Source organism: Ceratotherium simum, chromosome 38 (assembly GCF_057802395.1).
Source record: "Ceratotherium simum simum isolate JZ-2026a chromosome 38, ASM5780239v1, whole genome shotgun sequence".
In the NCBI taxonomy this organism is placed as follows: Eukaryota; Metazoa; Chordata; class Mammalia; order Perissodactyla; family Rhinocerotidae; genus Ceratotherium; species Ceratotherium simum.
This window is the reverse complement of record NC_141937.1, coordinates 14,447,342-14,468,468: the sequence shown is the minus strand read 5'-3', so window position 1 is coordinate 14,468,468 and position 21,127 is coordinate 14,447,342. Positions and strand designations below refer to the sequence as shown.

The 21,127-nt window shown below is 37.6% G+C and overlaps 1 protein-coding gene across 2 annotated transcripts in view; it reads right to left on the bottom strand.

The window, feature by feature from the left end:
- The window catches only part of RGS17 (regulator of G protein signaling 17), a 107,169-nt gene that overhangs the window by 5,945 nt on the left and 80,097 nt on the right, over positions 1-21,127 (bottom strand). For both annotated transcript variants that reach the window (XM_014795490.2, XM_087425123.1), the window contains 2 exons: positions 5,763-5,852; positions 4,053-4,287 (listed from right to left, as the gene is read on the bottom strand). In XM_014795490.2, the coding sequence (XP_014650976.1) occupies positions 4,053-4,287; positions 5,763-5,852 (325 nt within the window). The remainder of the gene's footprint in view (positions 1-4,052; positions 4,288-5,762; positions 5,853-21,127) is intronic.

Sequence of the window (21,127 nt, the reverse complement as noted above, 5' to 3'; positions counted from 1 at the left end):
GTACCTGGCTCATAGGAAATACTCAATAAACATTTTTTGAATGATAATCTGCACGCACAAAGAAATGAATCTAGGAAAATACAGTTAAATGAGCCCTGTTTAGAAAAACTGATTTAAATCATTGAAAGTACTAAATGCATGTAATTTTGCTCGAAGAGGCATATACATGCACGCACAGAATCCACGTCTATCACATATGCATTATTTTTAGATAATTCTGGGTTTAAATGGGTTTATTGCTTTTTTCTCCCAGAGAGCAATGGGAAGTTCAGGGTGAAATCAGAAGAAACAAACAATTCCTACTACTGTGAAAATCACCATGCAGCCGACTCCGAAAGTCACAGATTTAGTGGGTTTTAGAGCTTTTTCCATGCCACTATTCTACAAAACAAGGAAGCTGAGTCTGTAAAGCACTGAAATGAGTTACTTGGTGTCATATGGATGGTAAGGCAGCACTGAATTACAGCCCTGGTTAAGGACAATGCCATCACTAAGCAGATTTATAGGTAACTGAACACGTATAGTTTTCTTCAATTCAAATAAAAGTCTTACATTTGCTGGAGGATTTATAATTATTTCTTCATTCGATAGCCCGATGCTATTTATAGTTGGTAATAACTTTTAAATAGACTTTTTATCAAAGTTCTTTATTTTGCTGGGTTTGTCTTTTCAATACTTAATAAATATAAGCCGCCACCAGCATCTGCAATGTGCGGCAAGGCTACTATTCATCATAAATTCCTCATTGTTACCTTCATTTGTTTTCTGTTGGAGGACATCGCATAAAAAGAAAATTTACTTTTTTGAAAGAAATGCTATTTTTCATTTGTGTGTAGATTTTTTTAAACTTAAAATTTGGCCCTTTCCCCTCTTGAAATGTGTAGGCCCTTTCTTCCTAAGGAACGGAAGTTCTATTGCCTCCTGATTGAAACACCTATTTTATAACATAATGCTGAAATTATTAAAAATGCATAAAACGTGCTCTTAAAACAATGAAATGCAATTTTCAGCACACTGGCTTTGTGAAGGAAATAAGTTATGTATATATAAATAATTTTAAGAATGTAGACTTTCCCCACCTTTAACAAAGAGGAACACAATAACACGAGCAAATTAAGGGAAAATGAAAGTTAGAAAGGCCAGATTATCTGGCCCGCAAATGGGAAATAGATCCCAACTCCAACTGGATTGTAGTGGCTGCTTTGAGTACTGTGTTGAGAGAGATTCTGAGGTTGAATCTGGGTACAGCAGTAAGGAGGACCACGTCATTTGGTGGGGAGGATGAAGCAGGAGCATAAGACTCTTACAGCTGCCATTCTGGATTTGGTTTACTATGCCCTGTGCCCCTTTTTATTCTTATTTTTGTAAGCAAATCAACTGAATACTGAGGCCCAGAGAAGAGAACTAATTTATCCCAGGCCATACAACGGGGTTGAAGCATAGCTAGGACAAGCATCCTATGCACCTGAATATTATTAGCTCAGTGATCTTACTACTATATAGTCAAGGCTCTCCTGATGTGACATGTGCCGTCCCAGTGTTGGAAAACAAAATTCGAAGGGTGATAACTCAGTATCATCAAACAGTTAGTAATGTAGTGTGGCTGATTAGAAACTGACAAGTTTTTGCACAGAAAGGTCAGTGAGATAATAGTTCCAAAAGGGCTCTGAGATGCTGGAAAGTGCATGCCATATTGTGAGTGTATCATTTGACATGGTTCAAGAGTAAATATATCTATACCATGGCTTAAAATATAACTTTTTAACAATTCTTTTATAATTGCAAATACCTACTTTTGGTTTATTTGTTTTCGCTGCTAAATGATAGTCAAATATAATTACTATATTGACAGGAGAGCAATCAGTTGGCTAAACAAAGGCACTGCACACAGTCCAATAATTTAGATTCTATGTCAAGAGTTATTTACAAGTCAGCACACAAGTAGAAAAATGATAAAAATTTGAATTTCACCTCTGTCCCTCTCTCTCTTTGTAGTATCTTGCAAAGATTAAAGAGTGGATAAAGAAGAGAATACATATGGTTATTACACTAAATATTAGTCTATTTAATTTCAGAAAGGTTCTGTTATTGATCATAAAATAGTATTTTAATGAGTTTTTGGTTGAAACTCATGTTCAAAGTAAAGAAATTAGGCTAAAACAAAACTCTGTTACTTTCAAAAAAAGAATGAAAATCCAATAGTTTATACTTCCATAATCAATAACTATGATAGCTCTAAACTATGGCCGAAAAAAGTAATTTTGTGAAAATTAAGTATTTTACAAAGCTCCACAAATGAGTGACACCTGAAAATCAGGAGCTGTGAGGACAATGGGAGAGTGTTTCCCACAAAAACTAAAAATTAGACAATGCAGTCTGCAAATTACAGACTCAAAGACTCTGTAATTATATGTAATTACAGGCAAGAGAAGCACACTTTCGGGCACATTCAGATCATTTGATATATTTGCCATATAATGCATTATTAGAATAAAAATGAGAATGAAATTAATATGCTAATAAAATCCAAGTAGAATTAGTTAGACGCTGAGGTTCTAGACAGACCAGGAACTTGAAGAATGTATTTTTAGGATGTAGAATTATAAATGGTGTTAGAAATACAAAGTGGCATCAATAATAAAAGTATTGAGGCTACAGAAAATATTCTCCCCCCCTTATTTCTATGAATACATTTTCTATGTTAATGCAGGAAATAAAAAATAAAACAATCTTTTGTGTATCCAATTCAAGGTTTCTCATTTTGTAGAGACAATACTACTGGAGTTCTCTGGAATACCAATGGCATTTATAACCTAACTAATAAAAATTTTTTTAATTACTCAAGTATACTTCATTAGAAGTGAAATAGTTTATATAGTATTCCAGACATAGAGATTGATAAAGTAGATACTAATTCATTGCATAGATTTTAAGGTATGCAGTGTAAAGTTGGGGCCACATCAGGTGTTGGATGAGGCACAGGTGAGCACAGCCTATTTCAAGGGGACTTTATAAATGTCCTCGTGCACAGGAGAGGGGTGTGGAGGCTAAATTCTGGGAGCAGAAAGGACCCGGTTAGGACATTTAAACACACAGGTAAAAATCACAGTGGTTTAGGAGAAACAGAAAGGATAAAAAGAGGGAGGGTGGCGTGGAGAAGAGAAGGCATTCTAGGAACCTCTAAGTTCAAATGCTTCAAAGCACCCTGGGACTCTGTCCCTCAGTGCACCAGAGGCCTGGGCACACTACGAACCCCTGCCTCACCAAATGCTTCTAACGCTGGTAGCTGGAACATTCCTCAGGAGCAAGTTAATTTTTAAAAAGTTAATGGAAAAGTGTTAATTTGGTTGCTTGAAATGTTCTTTATTTATTAGGTACATTCTCGCAATGGGAAAAATAGCGTCTTGCACTTTCAATAACAGGAAAACTAGAATAAAGAAAATAATTGCCATTACCCATCTCTCCCCTAAAAATATTCATAAAGACCCATTCTTCAGTTCAGCAAAAATTTATCATAAGCATCAACAAACATGGCAGGTTTTTTTTTGGAACCCCTATACTAGAAATTTTCCAACTAGTATGTATGTGGAAAGCTTGTTAAAAGTGCAGATTCCTGGGGTCTATTTCCAAAAATTCAGATTCAGAAGTCCTGGGTAGGCCTCAAGAATTTGCTTCTCAAACAGATGCTCCAAATGATTCTCACACAGGTGATCTGGGGATCACACTTTGAGAAACACTGCCCCAAAGTAAATTCTTCTTTTCCACTTTAGTTTAAGTCACAGCAAATTGTATTTAACAGGCTTCCTAATGTTAGTTCTGAAAAGCAAGTAGACTACCACACGATTCAGCCAGAGAAAAACGATCCAAGCATAGTGGGGAAACTAGCCTTCAAATACACGTTGAGGAAGATTCACAGAATGGAATCTAAATTATCTACCCAGAGAAGCCTTCTATCCTGTCCACACCGCATGCACTACCCAATTTGGACCGAGTTCCCTTTAGGTTCATCCTTGGTCTTAGGAAGCCCACATCAATATTTTCCAGATTTTTACCTCTTTTGGTGATAGGATAGAAATGTAATCGTCATATATCATTCTGGCCTTTTCTTCAATTACTTTTTTGTTCTGTTCTTTCTTTAAGTCTTCACAGGCAAGCCAGAAAAGTAGGTTCTCTTCACTGTATTCTGTGCGGAGGAACTCTCTGAAAAGGTTCCTTCCTGCTGGGGCCTTCATCATCTTGTCAAAATTTTGAGACCAGGACAAGACTTCATCTGTAGTGGGGTGTTGGCTGCAGAGACAGAACGGGGTTACTATCAAGGGCGACTTTGACCTCTGAACACTAGCCCAGGTAGAGAGAGGAGCAGATAGAAATGCTATTCAATTGCTGCCATCTAGTGGTCATTGTCACTCAGTCTGGCTACTATCTGCTGAGAGTAGGTTAATTATTTCTGGGTCTTGACAAAAATTCGTGTAGGCACAAGCTGCGTGTTAGGGAGCCAGGAGTTCAAATAACAAGAGGCTATACACGCTACGCACATGCTCATCATAAATTCCAAATGACGGTTGGAAATGTTCAAACCTTAACAATATATCGCCAGTTGATAGAAATAGTCCATACATTATTTTGAAGGGCAAAATGAACTTTTTTGTTTGCATCTTATGTAGATTTTAATTTTCAAGCCATAAGATACAGTTTCTCTTTTAATCTCTGGTAGCTATTTTTTCATTTGTCACTGGATCTAAAATAAGAATACAATATGTGCATTTGTCACATATTTTCCTAAACTTTTACTAATTATTCTATTGAATATTATGAATGGTTACCCATGATGGAGTTATCACAGTTAAAAAGCACAGGGCCTTTATAATGACACTGCGGACATTTTAGATACTATATTCAGGTTTTCAGTGACTACTTTTCTGCAGAAACCATCAGTTATTACTCCCTTTGCTTATACATCAAAGAAGAGGAAGAGAGAAGCTTGGAGATTCTTATGGTTAAATTGATCCTGATCTTGCTTTCCCATTCATTGGTCTATTTAATAATTTTCCCACCAAAAATACATTTGGTCAAAGAAGTACTTAATATTTTACTTTTTCTTACCTTTTTGACCAAATATTTTAAATAGATTTGTCACTATTCTGAAATGTCTGAACTTCCCTACTCATTTAAAAAATGTTAAAAGGCAGAAAAATTACTATGAAGCATCAACATCAAAACCTCATAAGAGGCAGAAGAAGAAAGCACCTATAAGTATACAAATAACCTACTTGTATTTTAATTTTATTCTGTAGATACTGCATTTCAACTTCTCATTTCGGAGGAAATACTTGGTTAGAGTCTGTTCTGATGGAAATGGGACCAGGGACTAACTGGGTGCCCTTTCTGACTGATGTAGGTAATTCTATAATTTTTTGTGTTTTAGACTCTTCTGCTATAAAGAGAGCAACTTAAAAAAATATTCTTAGAAAAGGGAAGTAAAGACTTAGGGCAATTTGAGGGGCTATTCATGTAACAATCAGTATTTTTTGAAAGAGAAAGATAAACTCAGGCAATGTTTTAGCTGATAGCTTAACATAGCTAATAGAAAAATTGATGAAAAGCAATTTCAATCACAAAATAAGATCTCCCAGATTGAGGATGCATTCATTTCACAAAACCATTTTTAGGAGTACCAGGAAGCATGAGACAATACTTAAGCACTGAGTAGATGTAAACACTATATAAATACAAGACACAATTATAATGTGAATCACACTCACCATTCCTCTAGGACCTGGATACTCTCCATTTTTGTGGTATGTGTGGGTCTTCCTGCATTTTCCCCTCTTTCTTCGTTCCTAACAGTGAGGCTGTAATATAGTATAATACTTTATTTTGTCCAGGGAAAACCAATTGTTTAAAGAAAAGAAAAAAATTGCAGGAAAATATTTCACAGAAGAATTCTATTTTCCACCATGTGAGAATATTTAAAGTAAAAAAAGAGCAATACCATTTTTAAATGATGGGTAAGCCCGTGTCAACTAAAGGAAAGAGAATCATTATTTAATAAAATAATACAGTAAATCACAATCTCAAAAACAGATAGTAGCATACATTCTGACTTCATCCTCACATAATTTGAATCACTTAAAATCTCTGAGATACTTACATGATTATATGCTTTAATATTTGACATATATCATTATGTTACTCTTTGGTGTAACATCATTTTGACTTTTGGTTAGTTCTATTCATAGTTTGTTTTCCATTTATTTTCCCCCACTGATAGCTAAAAAGATCAAATGTGTCAGAATCTAAAACAGAATTTGCTAAATCACATCATCTTTCTATGCAGACCAGGTTTTCTGTCACCAATACCATCATTCTTCCATTCACTCAAGTTCGAACTAATGGATTTATATTTGACTTTGTCTTTGCCCTTTATCCCATTTAGTCAATCTCCAATGTCTCCAGAGGAACACCCAGTCACTCTGAGGGTTTGGATAGGAGATCCTTGGGTGAGAGGAGTCTCTGTGTCTCTAGGACATAAATTTGGGACTTCTACAGGATTACAGGAGCTGGGATAATCCCATGGGCTTTAGTGACCCAGAACAAAAGAATGAGAATTGTCCGATTCAGGTAAACAGTATCTGATCAGCGCCTTAGGGTGGAACATCCGAGGTTTTAGGTGTAGACGAGACGTAATGGGGGAGATTATGGGCAGATACTAAGAAGCAGGGTGAGGAGGATGACTCGATGGAAATGGAAACTACTATTTTCTCGTGCCTATTAGGTGCAGGGCACTGTCATTTCACCTATAATTTTATTATCCCCATTTTATAGATGAGCAAAGTGAGGCACAGAGCTGTCTGGCAGACTGGCACAAAGTCTGACACTAAATATGTGGTATGGGTAGAACTGGAAACCAATTCTGTGGAACAACCCTGTAATTTTTATTGAGTGTAATTTTTACTGAGAAAGGAGAAGGCTTCCAACAAGTAGTTATCCTTAATCTGGAAAGTTTGGTAAAGGAAGCTGAGACAATGTCTCATTAATTCATTCTTTCACTCTCAGGAGCAAGGGTGAGGGTGGAGAGGATGTGGCAAAGGGAAGAATTTAAGGAAGACGGGCCAATCTACAGCTGAAAGTGAGACTAGATAGGAAAACTTAGTTTGGAGAAAAGAGAACCCAATAGAAACTGGGAAAGATTCTTTAGTCACAAAAAGTACACTTGAATGAAAAATATAAGATTTAATAGCGAAATAAAGTAAGTTCTCTTCTACCAATTTCTAGGGAGAGTGGCAGATTTATTGGTGTAGAACTATGGAGAGAAAAGAGTAAACCTCTTGCAAAAGTGGTGTGGCCCAAAGAATTCTGGGAAGCAGAAACTACGGCTGATTGTTACTCAAACATCCAGCAAACTGATTGCTCTACAGGGAGGCAGCAATTTCAGAGTTAGAGCCCTCAATGCCTTCAATGTAGGGTAGCCCAGGGAAAACAGTGAGGGGGGATTCAGAGAAAACAGCACAATTGTTTAGGTCTCTGCTTCTGGGTACTGTGAATGTGTCTGCAGTGTGAGGAATCCTAGGAAACCTCAGTTCTCCGTCTCGCTACCCACTTAGGTCAGGTATGTGTTTGGAAGGAGATTCATTAACTTCTCAAAGTGTCTTTGAGCAGGAGTGCTACCCTGGAATTTGATGTACTTCCAGTAATTATGGGAAAGTGGGTGGGAGGAGGGAGGAATATACCATTGACAATATTCTGTGAAATTTCCTGGGAGAAATTAATGATGCCAAATGTATAAAATATGCAAGAAAGATCATGTTTAAATAGGAAATTGCCGAGCTTTACTGAGCTTATATGTGTGTGCACACACATAGTAAGGAACTATAAAAAGACTAGAAAAAGAGCTCCCTCTCACTGATTAAATAATAAACTTCTTGAGAATTTGTTACATTTCCACACAGTGTCCCTCAGAGTATGCCACACAAATGCAGGTATACTTTATTTATGCAACATCTTTGAAAAATTTTATTCTCCATTGTGCTTTGCTGTAGAGCAACAAATCTGGAATCCAGACGCATGATTCACAAGTTTCTGAACACGAATTCTGGCTCCTATATCTGTTTCTGTGATATTTACAAACATCCCAAATGCCACCATATTAGAGCGATCATTATGAAATATTGGGTGTGTTTTTATCTTTCATTTCTACAGATGGTAAAATATGGACACACATTTGTTCTAAAACTATTTATAATAGACATTCAATAAATGCTTAACCGTTCACACTTTGCTCCATTTCTTGATCTCTTATTCGACACAACACGGCCCTGTTGAAAGAAATTGACCTTTAGCAATTGACGTGTCCTTTTAATCAACTATCCTTTAGTACCGTTCTTAAAAAACTGGTTTTAAAGTTTCCATGATCAAAGTTCACTGATGCCATTTTAAGATGACAAGAAATGGAGAAAATAATAGGAGAGTTGGTCCTGGACTGTTTGTCTTAAGACATTCTTAAGACATGTGTGTCTTAGGAATGACTAATGTCTGTCTCCAATTTCACTTGGTCCTACTCAAGTAATATAGTGTTTTTTGTTTTGTTTCGTTTTTGGTGAGGAAGATTGGCTCTGAGCTAACACCTGTTGCCAATCTTCCTCTTTTTGCTTGAGGAACAGTGGCCCTGAGGTAACATCTGTGCCCATCTTCCTCTATTTTTGGCATGTGGGATGCCGCCACAGCATGGCTTGATGAATGATGTAGGTCCACACCCGGCATCTAAATCTGTGAACTTGGGCCGCCAAAGCAGTGTGCCGAACTTAACCACTACGCCACTGGGCTGGCCCCCCTGGTGGGTTTTTTTTTTAAGGTAATAAAGTACCTTAAATATTTGCTCTAGATTCACATATACATATCATATGTGCTTGAGAAAAGCTCTAAAAGGAAAACACCAAACTTAACAGTAGTGAGAGGTCACGTGGAGACATGATTTTTTTCACTTACAATGTTTATAACATTTTTAACTAGCATCTCTACTTTTTAAATAACTAAAGCCATAAAGAGAACAGAGTGCATAGACAATGTTCACTGTGGGAATCTTGATCAAAGCTTAAATATTCTATGGAAGAAAATGCCAATAACCTAGGCTAAGTATACTAAAATTAGCATTTAAAATTCCACCAGAAATTTTCTAGAATGGTAATTTTGAGAAGGGAGAAATACATTTGGGACATTTCAGAAAATAAATATGCCCTCTTTGTGTGTGGGTGGATTTTTGTTTGTTTATTTACAGGGGGGTTTGGATAGTGAGGTGGGGAAGACGTTACCTGCTGCCCATTATAGGGTTTACCTACTGATTTGTCATCACGGATATGTGTGTGTTTGGGGCCTATTTTGGAAGACAGTCTACTCTTGTAAGAAAAACAGTTGGTTCTTAGAGAGAACCCTTGAAATGATTGCGAATAAGACGAAAACTTTGCAGCAGCCATGGTAACTCTGGTAGAGAGGCCAATCACAAAACCGCATATATTTACACAAAAACTCGACTAAGGAATCAATAAGATGTTTAAATTTAATACAGTAGGACATCAGGCTCAAGAAAGAACCATTGTCATTGGTAAAGGCAGGTATTTTTTCAATATTTTAATAACCTTACATCGTGAAATCACTTTTATCCTTTTTATTTAACAGCTTCTACCTCAAAATTCCCCAGTGCAAAAATGGAACTAACATCCTTCAGCTTCTGAGAAAGAATTGGTAGGTTATTCTCTAAATGTTTCATTTCGCTCAGTCAAAATATCATGGTAAAGTAATACTACAGCTTTATTTAGGAGTCAATAACAATTTGCAAATACACGTGAGACACCTGGTTTATGCAACGTTGCCTGGGTTGGAAATTCAAGATGAATAAGACAGAAGCTCTGAAATCGAGGCACTCTGACAGGTAAATAAGCATCACACAGCATTGCAATGAGAGCCAAAATAGAGAAATTCACGTGGTGTTTCTTAGACACAGGTACAGCATCCATACTTTTTGCACGAGAAAAGTTTTACAGAGGAGGTAATGATTAAACCGGGCGGAACAATGAGCAGGTGTTTGCCAGATGGAGACCTGGACAAGGAGAATGCCAAGCAGAAGGAGACAAAATCATGTGTAGACGTTGGGAGTTGTAAAAAGTCATGATATAAATGTAGAACAAAATGGACAGATCAGATGTTTCAGGGTGGGAACAATAAATTAGACTATACAGTGATGTGTGATTATGTAATGGGCCAAGAAAACAGTGAGATGGACTCTGAATCTAGAATATACCTCCTTTAAGATGATTTTGGCTTTCCATGATTTATTTTCCCCCTTCATAATGTGATTATGGTAGTGACCTACTACACAAGGTTGTAAAGCAAAGACTAAAAACTTGTGACAAAAAGGCAAATTATTATACATGCTTAATTAAATGTAAGGGCAAATTGGTCGCATATTAAAATGACGGTTCCAAGTTTACCAAAGAGCTTTTCATTCCAACCTGAGGCAATAAAGACTTACACTTAGCCATTATTATAAAACACTTCCTCACATGTTACCTGACTACTTCTTCCTCACAACAGTCCTGTAAGGTAAGCAGGGCATTTGTCATTAATCATTCCCACTTTATTTAAGACGAAACAGTCATGGAGGTTGACTTATACCAGACCCACAACTAACACATATCAGGGTTAGTCCTGGAACTCATGTCTTCTGACTTCGTGTCTCATGCTCATTTTCACTATGCAATGCTGCTTCTCTTTATATAAATTAATTTAACAATTAATTCTGGTATTTTACCTTTTCAGTTATTTACAAAAATTGATTGCTCTTAAATGTTTGGCAACAGTGAACCTCCTCTCACCAACCAATGTACTGAGTGCAAATGCCCCCCTATCGGGGCATTATCCCACAGATATCAGTCTCTATGAGTTATCGACCAAAGGATTGAGTATCTAATAGATATTAGATCTATAGATATCGGTGAGAAGCAAGTTCTTCCTAATTCCCTGGAACTTGAGATTACCAGAAAGGAGTTGTTACAGAAGGTTTTGACTGTAAAGCCTGAAAGAGGAAGAGAGGAAGTGATACCACGCATGACTAGAGAACAAGTGTTGCTCCTGCAAAGGGCCTTGCTGGGAAGTACAACTTGCTCCATCAGCAAAGATAACTTTGGGGAGAAGGCAATGAGGAAAGGAGAATAGCACCGATGCACTGCTTAGAAAAGACCACAAAAGGAAGAAAAAAGGCACAGAGGGTGAAACAGTAACCATAGACCATCAATAATTTCAGACCTACAAACTCATTTATAGTAAAACCAATGACTTGAACCTCATCTCTGTCATTTCTACATTTTGGTAAATAAAACAACTTGGTTTTGAAAGGGATGTGTGGGTATGGGCACGGTGGTTAGAAATTTGTGTCTGGAAATGTTATACAACACTTATCTAAAAAGAAACATTGCCCCTGTAAATACTCCTTCTACTTTTTATAATCACGTATCGTATGTCATAAAACAAGCATTTCATTTGACTTAAGCTTTTATTTCATCAACTCAAAACTCTTTCAAGTAACATAATCCGCTATTAAAAATCTGTCCACTAGATGGCCGTGTTGCCTTTGTAAATATAATATTTTCACCAAATCAGAATAAAAGAAAACAGAAAAGTTTCTGGGAGTAATTACCCTTATTTGGAAAAAAAATCTATTCTTGTATGTGTGGAGTTTCGATAATTATATCTTTCTAAGGAATTTGAAAAGAGTCATTCAATTTTTCTGTGAGCAAAATAATCAAACTTTAAGGTGGTAAATTTAATCTTGGGAAGTGAGCATAATTGTATCCATTTTTTCCTTTTTGGTATTTAGAAAATGTTCTGGATACTCCCTGGCCCCAAGTCATTTGATTTATGAATACTTCAGTCTTAAAAAAAAAAGGCAGACATAATCCCATTAACACTGTAGTTATCTTTTCCAATAAAAAGTTGTTCTAACTCTAATGTCTCTTGTTGGCGTAATATGGAACTTAGGTTCTTAGAACAAATTAATTAGAAAAGGTTTTTAACTACAAACAGGCAGGAAATATTTTTTATTTAAAATGTTCCAAGGGGCCGGCCCCATGGCATAGTGGTTAGGTTCGCGCGCTCTGGTTTGGCAGCCTGGGGTTCGCAGGTTCAGATCCTGGGCACGGACCTACACCATTCATCAAGCCATGCTGTGGCATCGTCCCATATACAAAAAAGTAGAGGAAGATTGGTACAGATGTTAGCTCAGGGGCCATCTTCCTCAAGTAAAAAGAGGAAGATTAAAACAGGTGTTAGTTCAGGGCCAATTTTCCTCAGTAAAAAAAGAAAATGTTTCAAAAGAGCCATTGTGAGAGTGGATTCTCCAAACTATTTCCATTCCAGTTTGAGTTCTACGTCAATGTTAATTTCTTCTTGTGATGCATGGAAATTGAAGACAAATCTCTTCATCGTCTCATATTCTTTCTCTTGGCTACCAGTTTCCCTACATACATGCTTCTGTTTGGGAAGATGGGTTTCAAAAATTCCCTGTTTCTCTTGGTATTAAATTTTTATTTCAAACTCTAAGCCATGTAGTTCAGGGTTATCGACACATTAATTTGATTCAGAATGCCAACTGCATTTAACTAGTTATTACAAGGTTAAAATCTAGATCCACTACGTAAGCTTACGTTCAGTTAAATAACCAAAGCTTCCTATTTTGCATCAACAGGGTTTCTTTTTTTCCCTTAAAATTAATAGAATTACAGGAATGAATATTTAGATGTACTTTATATAATACTCGCCAATCATCAGAATCTTCTACTTCAGTTCTCAGATTGATTGAAATCCTATTTTAAGCTCTTCCTTCAACCCACTATAATTTTTCCTGTAAGTCATAATTAAGTTAGTGGATGCTTTCATGGGAAAGCAAATATCTTGGATGTGAAAAGCCCTAATGGACTTCTATTTAGTTAGTAGACACTATTATTAAAATGGCACATAATCATCCAAGTCTTTAAATGCATCAGTTAAGTTAAAGCTTCTTGTTTTAGTTAACTTATGTCCCTATCAGAAAAAACAAAACGAAAAAGCTAGAATTCTAGCAGTTAATACTCAGAACAACATCTTATAGCTGGCAGGATCACTTATCCATCCACCCATTCATTTCTACCCTGGTATTTTCCAGTTACTGTGTGTGGGAATATGTATGGGATGAGGTGAGTAGCATCCTTGAGAACAATTATGATTGAAGGCAATAATCCTGATCTGTGGGGAAACTTAACCCCGTATAGAATGAACTTACAACACTCTGGGAATCCTATGGCTGTGCAGTGCATGCTCCAGGACAGCTCAGCTATACCTGTGCTAGTTAATGTGAGAGTTGGGAAGAAAAGGCTGGGAATATAGAATGCAGAACTGGATTCTGTTACATTAACAGACAACACATAAATAGAACATGCTAAGCATACAGTGGTCAAATCCTACAAAGTCTGGTCATTTCTTTGCAGCCTGAGACTTGCGAGGGGATCAGAATTAATACCTATAAATAAAGGCTTATTCAGGGACTCTCTGGAATGTACTGAACCCTAAATTATCTGACTTATATATGTTATTAATCTCACCTTACAGATGAAGAAACTGAGGCTCAGAGAGATTAAGTAATTTGCCAAGTTTCACAGTTGTATGCTATGAAAGTGGGACACATCCAGGTCTGTCTAAGTCCTGTGGCATTGTTTCTTCTCTGCCCCATGCCGCCTCTTGAAAGTAGGCTTTATATGAAGAAGACATGTTATCAGAATTTGTGTGTAATCTTCAAATATGGCAGGACTATATCTATTTAGAATGAAGCTCATGGAGTTATTATTCCACTATTACTTATAGAATTGGTCCATTAAAATGGTTCTGTACTTTTAAGTAATCTATGTTGCTTTATATAAAAAGTAGCAATGGCAGAAATTTGCTTTCTATTTAGGAACCATGCTCCCAGGCATGAGATGTACATTAATACATAGTATAATGATAGCTGAAGCAAAGATATGAATTTTATAGCATTGGAAATTACAATATTTATAAGACCCAATTAAGAAGATTATTATACAATCAACTTCATATTATATACTTCAAAAAAGTAGATTTTTTTGTGTTATCTGACAAAGAATAAGTAATTCTTCAGTGATGTCCTAGAATGGCAGGCAGATTTTAATAGGTCTAACATGTCTAGATCATGAAAAAAAGTAGGCTAGGTCTAAAAGAAATAACGAAGACTTTTAATGAGAGGGACAAAAATAAAGAATTAATACATATTTCAATCAGACGTAGCATAACTACGACATTTTATAGATAGGGTAGGGGTAGCAAAAATAACCTCATTTTTTTTTGTATTATTATTGATTCTGAGAGGCTAGGGGTAAGTTCATAAATATTATCCAGATAGCTAATAAATTTGGCCTGGATTTGGAAGGGCTGAATTTCATACTGTTTTAGAAATTGAATAATTTGCTTTGATTAACTCAAGACGGGAGCCCCAGCTTCCCTCAAATTGAACGTTCAAAAAGAACGTTCCGAAAGATCGGGGTGTCTCAGAACCTCTAAAGAGGGGCTCACTCATTTTTTTCATCAGCCTCTTTTCTCTCTCTAAATTCTTCCTCCTTGTGTACCTAGGGAGAAACTTGATTCTCACAGAATTCACTGATAACCTCCCGGTTGTCCACATGACAAGATTCTTACTTTTTTTTTTACGATTTTTACGTTTTACGATTCTTATCACATTGGACCTCCCTGGGGTATTTGCCACATCGATCATTCTCTCCTGTGTGAAACTCTCGACTCTCTTGGCTTCTGTGCCAGCCCAATGCTGATGCTGTGTTTTGCATGTCACCTCTGAGACTGTCTCTTCCCTGCTTTCTGTTTAAATGTTGGTATTTCCTGAGGTTTCAGTCTTTAGCTCACAGCTCTTCACACTGGGAGACCAGTCTTATCTCCTCTGTACTGTAAACTGATGACTCCAGACTGTTCTGTCTAACTGAGACCTACTCTGTGAGCTTCACATTCATTTCCACACCTACCTCGTGGGTCCCTCCAACAGAGCAAGTCCAGTTCAGCATCTTATCCTGGCCTAAACAACCTCCTCATTCCAGTGTTCTCTCATTTGATGGGATCACCATCAACCCGGCCACTTGAGCAAGCAAGATGGAGTTATCTTTCTCTCCTCTTTCTCATCCATTGCAAAAGGTTGACAGTACAGCCTAAGACTTTCTTGAATTTGTAATCTCTCCATTCCTTTCATCATCTCTTTATTTTGGGCCCCTGACATCTCTCACTGAGGCTATTACAAAAGTCTCCTAATATTCTCTTTGTTTTTTGTCTTGTCTTTCCACATACTTTCCATTTCCTCCAGAGGGATATACTTAAAACCTATACTGGACTTTGTCCCCTCCTTACCTAATAGTCTTCAATCATGTCTCATATCCAAAAAAGTGTAAAATCCTAACTCCTTAAAATGGCATAAAAGACATTGTATTACTTGTCATTGCACCTCTCTAGTCTTCTATTTTGTCCTTGACTTTTTATCCCAGTAATACTAAACAGATTTTACGTTTCCCTCCAAGAATCCTTGCCCCTCTCTACTACTAATTACTACTAGTACTCGCGCTACTAATAATATACACACACACACACACACACACACAGGAGAATGAAGGAAACTGAGGCATAAGAAGAAATCTGTTGGTGCCCTAATAAGCATTACCTGCTGCATAATTCTACGAAGGCCCGGGAGAATGTGCCCGTAATTTTTGAAAAGAATTTTTGTGACACAAATTTCCTTATTTTATAAAGTAGACTCAAATCGAAAATCCAAATCCAATCATCCATTCAACATCTTAGTATTAATTAAATACCTACTGTGTGCCAAATATGTTATAAGCCAAAATTTATTTTTGGCTATTTTAAAGCATGAAACTTTAGTATATGTTTATGAAAATGCTCAATGCCATTTGACCAATGTGAACTTTTGTGAACTTAAATATAAAATCCACATAATATAATTTTACTGAAGGTATTAACCTAAAAAACCAAAATATGTCAAACAGAAGGAGAGTCACTAGTATGAAAACCATTCCAGTAAACTGGGGAGTCAAACTGGCCCTCCACGTGTTTAGCCTTGTCCAGGGCAGAGGGAGCCGTGGCCATGGGGATGAACAACACTGGCCCATTGCCAAGGTCATCCCAGATGCTCTGCCACATCCTGGCCCCATCCAGACCCAGATGGCCCTCACCACATCGCCACATATAGCAAGTCAGCTCAGATTCGAGAGATCCTCCCGGGGTCTGACTCTGAAACGACTTGAAGCCAACTGGGGTATCTGGGGTCAGTGGACCCCACTCACATCTCTGTGCAGAGCCCTGTCCCCAAGTGCACCACCCAACCTCTTCACCTACAGTCTCTTTCCTTCTGTCAGCTTAGGACTCTGGGCTTCTACACCAGAAGGCTCCTCCTACCATCCACTCTCTCCCCACTAAGGACACTCCTTTATTTTCTTTGGAACTCCCTTTCCAGGTCAAACACACTCTCCTACATTCTCAACCTTTTGTGGCTCACTTCCCCCCTCTGGCCCAGCTCTCTGAAGATAATGCCTCTCTCAGAGGCAGCTCCTCCCACACTCACCACAGGGCAAGGTGGGGTTGGCATTCCTCTTCTGCATCCTCTGAGGCTTCTGCCATCTGACTTTCCCCTCCTCCACCTCTCCTTATTCTCTTACTGCTCTGTGATCCCTCACACTGCTGCGGACTCTTCCCTCTCCTTCTTACCCTCACCCTCAGGGGAATCATGCCACAGGTGGCCCCACAGATGTCCCCAAGGCATCCAGCAGGATGCTTCCTTCATTCCTTGCTGAACTAGCTTTCACTGGCTGTGAGCTGCCTCACCTTCTAAGCTGCCTCTTGCCTTCTTCTAGCCTGAATTAATTTAATTTCCTTTCTCCAGCCCTTTTTTGGTTCATTCTTTCTACTCTGCTAAATAAGATGGGGTATAATATTTTTATCTATTATTTTGTTTTCTTCACATCCATCTTTCCGTTGATGAGGTAAACACTGCAATGTGACACTTAGAAAAATACGCATTTACAGTAAACACAGAGTCAAAAACAGTACCAACGGTATGCCTTCAATGGAAAAGGGTCAAGAAGTTCTAATTCTGGCAGCTTTCCACTAGAGAGGACTCTGGTCATAGCTAACAGACTTGGCAGAGGCAGCTTGAATACTAAGCTCTTCTAGAGGGTGACTCGGGGTGTAATAACAAATATTCATCTCTAGATTCAACTGCTTATTGATAATTTGTTCCCTGTCAACATAGAGGCAGGGAGAATCTGGTGAGAGCTACTGAAGTACAACAGTGCCAGGCAATAATAGGCATTCAATAAATTGTAAATGAGTGAATTAACAAATGCATGACATATGGAAGGCCCGTAGTCCTAATCTCCACTTTTTGGTTTTGTCTATGTGGCCTGGGAAACCTGGGTTCATTTTGGTAGATGTCTTTTGACTGTGTGAGTTTCAAGTTTATGTAAGTTATAAAAACTATTGAGGACATTTACCCATGCCATGGCAAGATGGAGTTTCAAAACTATAGAATTGTTTGTAAGTGAAATTTATGATGATCTGGTTACAAGTATTTGAAAGTCCTATGCAGATAACTTATGCTCCCATGTGAGATGAATTAGGTCTCCGAAGGCGACAGGTATAGAAGAGACTGTTTATTCACTGGTGCCTCAGATGAAATGATTCACCTTGCATGTATGAGCAGATTTATTTCTAGGGAGTGGTTTCTTTACCACGGAGCAAACATGGCTTTTGTTTTTCCATCAAAAAAAAAAAATATGCTTTGGCTTTTAAAGCATGCCTCTTAGTATTTCCATTGGCAGAGAGCTAAAGCATGACAGCGTCAGAGGATAAAACAGGACATTATTTTTGCACTGTTTGGAATTAGACACTGTTTTGAATTACAGAGGCTGTGGTACTTGTTAAAGATGGAAGGAGGGGCAACCTAAAGCACATTTTTGAAGTACATAATGTTTATGCAGTCAGATCTATCCCATGGTCTGGGAACTCTGGGAACTAATGTGTCCAGAATGGAGACAATTTTAGCTTTCACAGGGCTAATTTACTAAATTCAGTCTGTGACCAATTTCTTCTGAGAAGAATGAAGACATATCTGGTGTGGTGGGCCAAATCTTGTAGGCAATGCCCAGTAGCACATGAGATTGTGAATTCGATTTGAAAAGTTGTATTTGATATAATTCTTGAAGAGCTCGTAAAGTAAGAAGCTTTGGAAATCGTTCATATCAAACCTGGAAATGAAAAGTTTGGAAGTGTCATCCTCAAAGTGGACAAAACAATAGACTGAATATTAAGAGACTTGCCCTTCTGTCACTCATGAGCTTAGTGACAGTAGGCAAGTCTTCAGTTTCTTTATCTGTAGAATCAGACACAGCATTTTCCAAGCTAGTTTTTTAGTGAGGGCATTTTTTTTTTTTATGACATTGAATTTGGCAATGATTTTTTTTTTGCAGGGAAAGATTCGCCCTGAGCTAACATCTGTTGACAATCTTCCTCTTTTTTTTTCCTCCCCCAAACCCCAGTGCATGGTTGTATATCCTAGTTGTAAGTCATTCTAGTTCTTCATCTATGTGAGCCACTGCCACAGCATGGCAACTGACAGACGAGTGGTGTGGTTCCACGACCAGGAAACGAACCCAGCCACCGCAGCGGAAGGTGCCAAACTTGAACCACTAGGCCATCAGGGCTGGCTTGCAAGGACATTTTTTCTTTCAAACAAAAGCTTATACCTAAGTCTAATGTGTAAAATAGCTGCACATGGGAAGCCTGGGACTGTGGCCAGCAATACTTCAGTCCCCCACTCCCCTAGAACCATCCCCTGGCCCACCAAGGGTGGTGTCAATGGGAACGTTTTGGAGAAATTATAGCTGAAATCTCCTGAGTTCTAATTTCTTATGACTAAACGTGGAAATCTGTCTTGCTTGATAGGACACCACCAGGAGCAAGGAGGAATTAAAACAAGGATGGATTAGCACCTGAAGATTTTATTTGAAAAAAACAAAAATCTGGGTTATTTTACTATAACCTCTGATGTTAGGAGAGGGTTCGTGAGACAATTTGAAAATTAGCTTGAAATAAATTTTGGAAGCTCTACCTTTCTATCTCGTTTTTGAGGCACTTCATTTCTGTGAGCACACAGCACTTTCTAGTTTGCAACGAATGTACTTTCACACATGTTGTCTCGTGTGAGCATCTGAAAGACCTCACTGATTCACGCTGTCTCAGAGACAGCAGTTTCATGAGGAGCCCACATCTTGCAAAGGTTTCCTTCTCATAAAGAAAAGGGAAGAGAGTTAACTACCTGAGGAGGCAGGTCATTCTGTTTGAATCCTGATGTAATAGGAACGTTAAGTTGGCTGTTGGCAACTCTGAACCTCTAGACAAGTGGTCTTGACAAAACTCTCTCTTCTCCTCGTCAGGAACAGCCTAGTCCCACATATAGAAGGATTTGCATGTTTATAGACTGTCCATTTTACGGCCCAGACTCAGACATCCATGACTCATTTACGTAAGACAGTTTAAATGGTCTAAACCTCATTCCCTTGTTTTCTCGTCTTGAAGAGGAGGGCTATGGGGAGAAAAGGGAGATAGAGAGAGACTGATCTGGGGAAGGAAGTGGTTCCTTGACAGGAACAGAGAACAGATCTGCTTAATAAGTCACTGTGAAGTAAATCCTAACTGTTCAGATTTTTGAAGGAAACTGTGGAAATATTCAGCAGCTATGTACTTACTCTCTATATCATCCCCCTGAATAAATCATAGTGGTACTTTTATAAAGACAAGAATAAATTTAAAAATGAGGGGAGAGCTGACAACAAAATGCGAATAAGAAATGCAAATCTGAGGGAAATACTATATTGTTTAAAAAAACCCATAACATGTGAGGCTAGGGTGATGTATTCATATTTATTGTTAGATACAGAAATGTATTTTCCTAACACTCTATTTCCTTAAAAGGAGGTAAAATCAACTACTTGACAACAGCTCCTATTCACGAATGACAGGTCATATTTTGACTTCTAACTTTTTTTTTAGTCCCTAAATTGCATTTTTTAGTGTTTCTTTTTGTTCTGCTCCTTTGACCTAGCCTGGAAAATCTGAAGAACACTTCTTTCTTTCTTTTTTTTTTTTTGTTTTCACTCTTATAAGCCTTTATAACTTTTTTCCTAAGCTCAAAGAACAAAAATAATGATATTTTAAAACGGCACGTGGAAAGGACATTTTCATTTGCAATGAGATAACATAGTCGCAATTAAAATCCACACTTCAAGACAATCTAACTTTCATTTTTTTCATCAAGTTGTTCACATGAGAAATTACCTATCATTTGTCATTTACAGAAGACTTGTAAATTTATAGACTGTGTATTTTATGGCCTAGACTCAGGTATCCATGACTCATTGCTAACAAACACAGTTCTTGACAAGGATACTCTAGTCTAGAACTAATAGAGCACTCATCCATTGCACCACGGGTCTGGGGTCCAAATACGTGTCACCCTAGAGGTGTGGAGAGTTAATACAGCTTCCAAAAGCTGTTTTATTCTTGATCCATAGTCTGTGTTCTGTGACAATCCGATGCTCAGGAGCTCACATTGAATGCTTTGTTGTTTACTGTGCACTTTAAGAATTAATAAAAGCAAGTCTCACTAAATATCTGTATGACAGATAAAAGCAAATTCCACTAAATTCTATTTGACAGCGAATATCTATTTGAAGTGCAACAGAACTTCAGTACTCTCTCTCTTTTACTGTTTTAATCCTGAAGCAAATCAGAAACAAGTTTTGGCAGGTAAATAAAATCATATACTGATTACTGGAACATGGCAGAGTGCAAATGAGAAATAGACGTATAATCTTCAACACTATGTAACGATGCATTTGCAACGTTTTATATGGAACTTAAAATAAAATATCTTTTCTTCCCAAGGTAATTTTTTGTATTATATCCACATGCTGATCATTTTTTTTTAAATGTACATCATTTCAAGCCAACTCATCTTTAA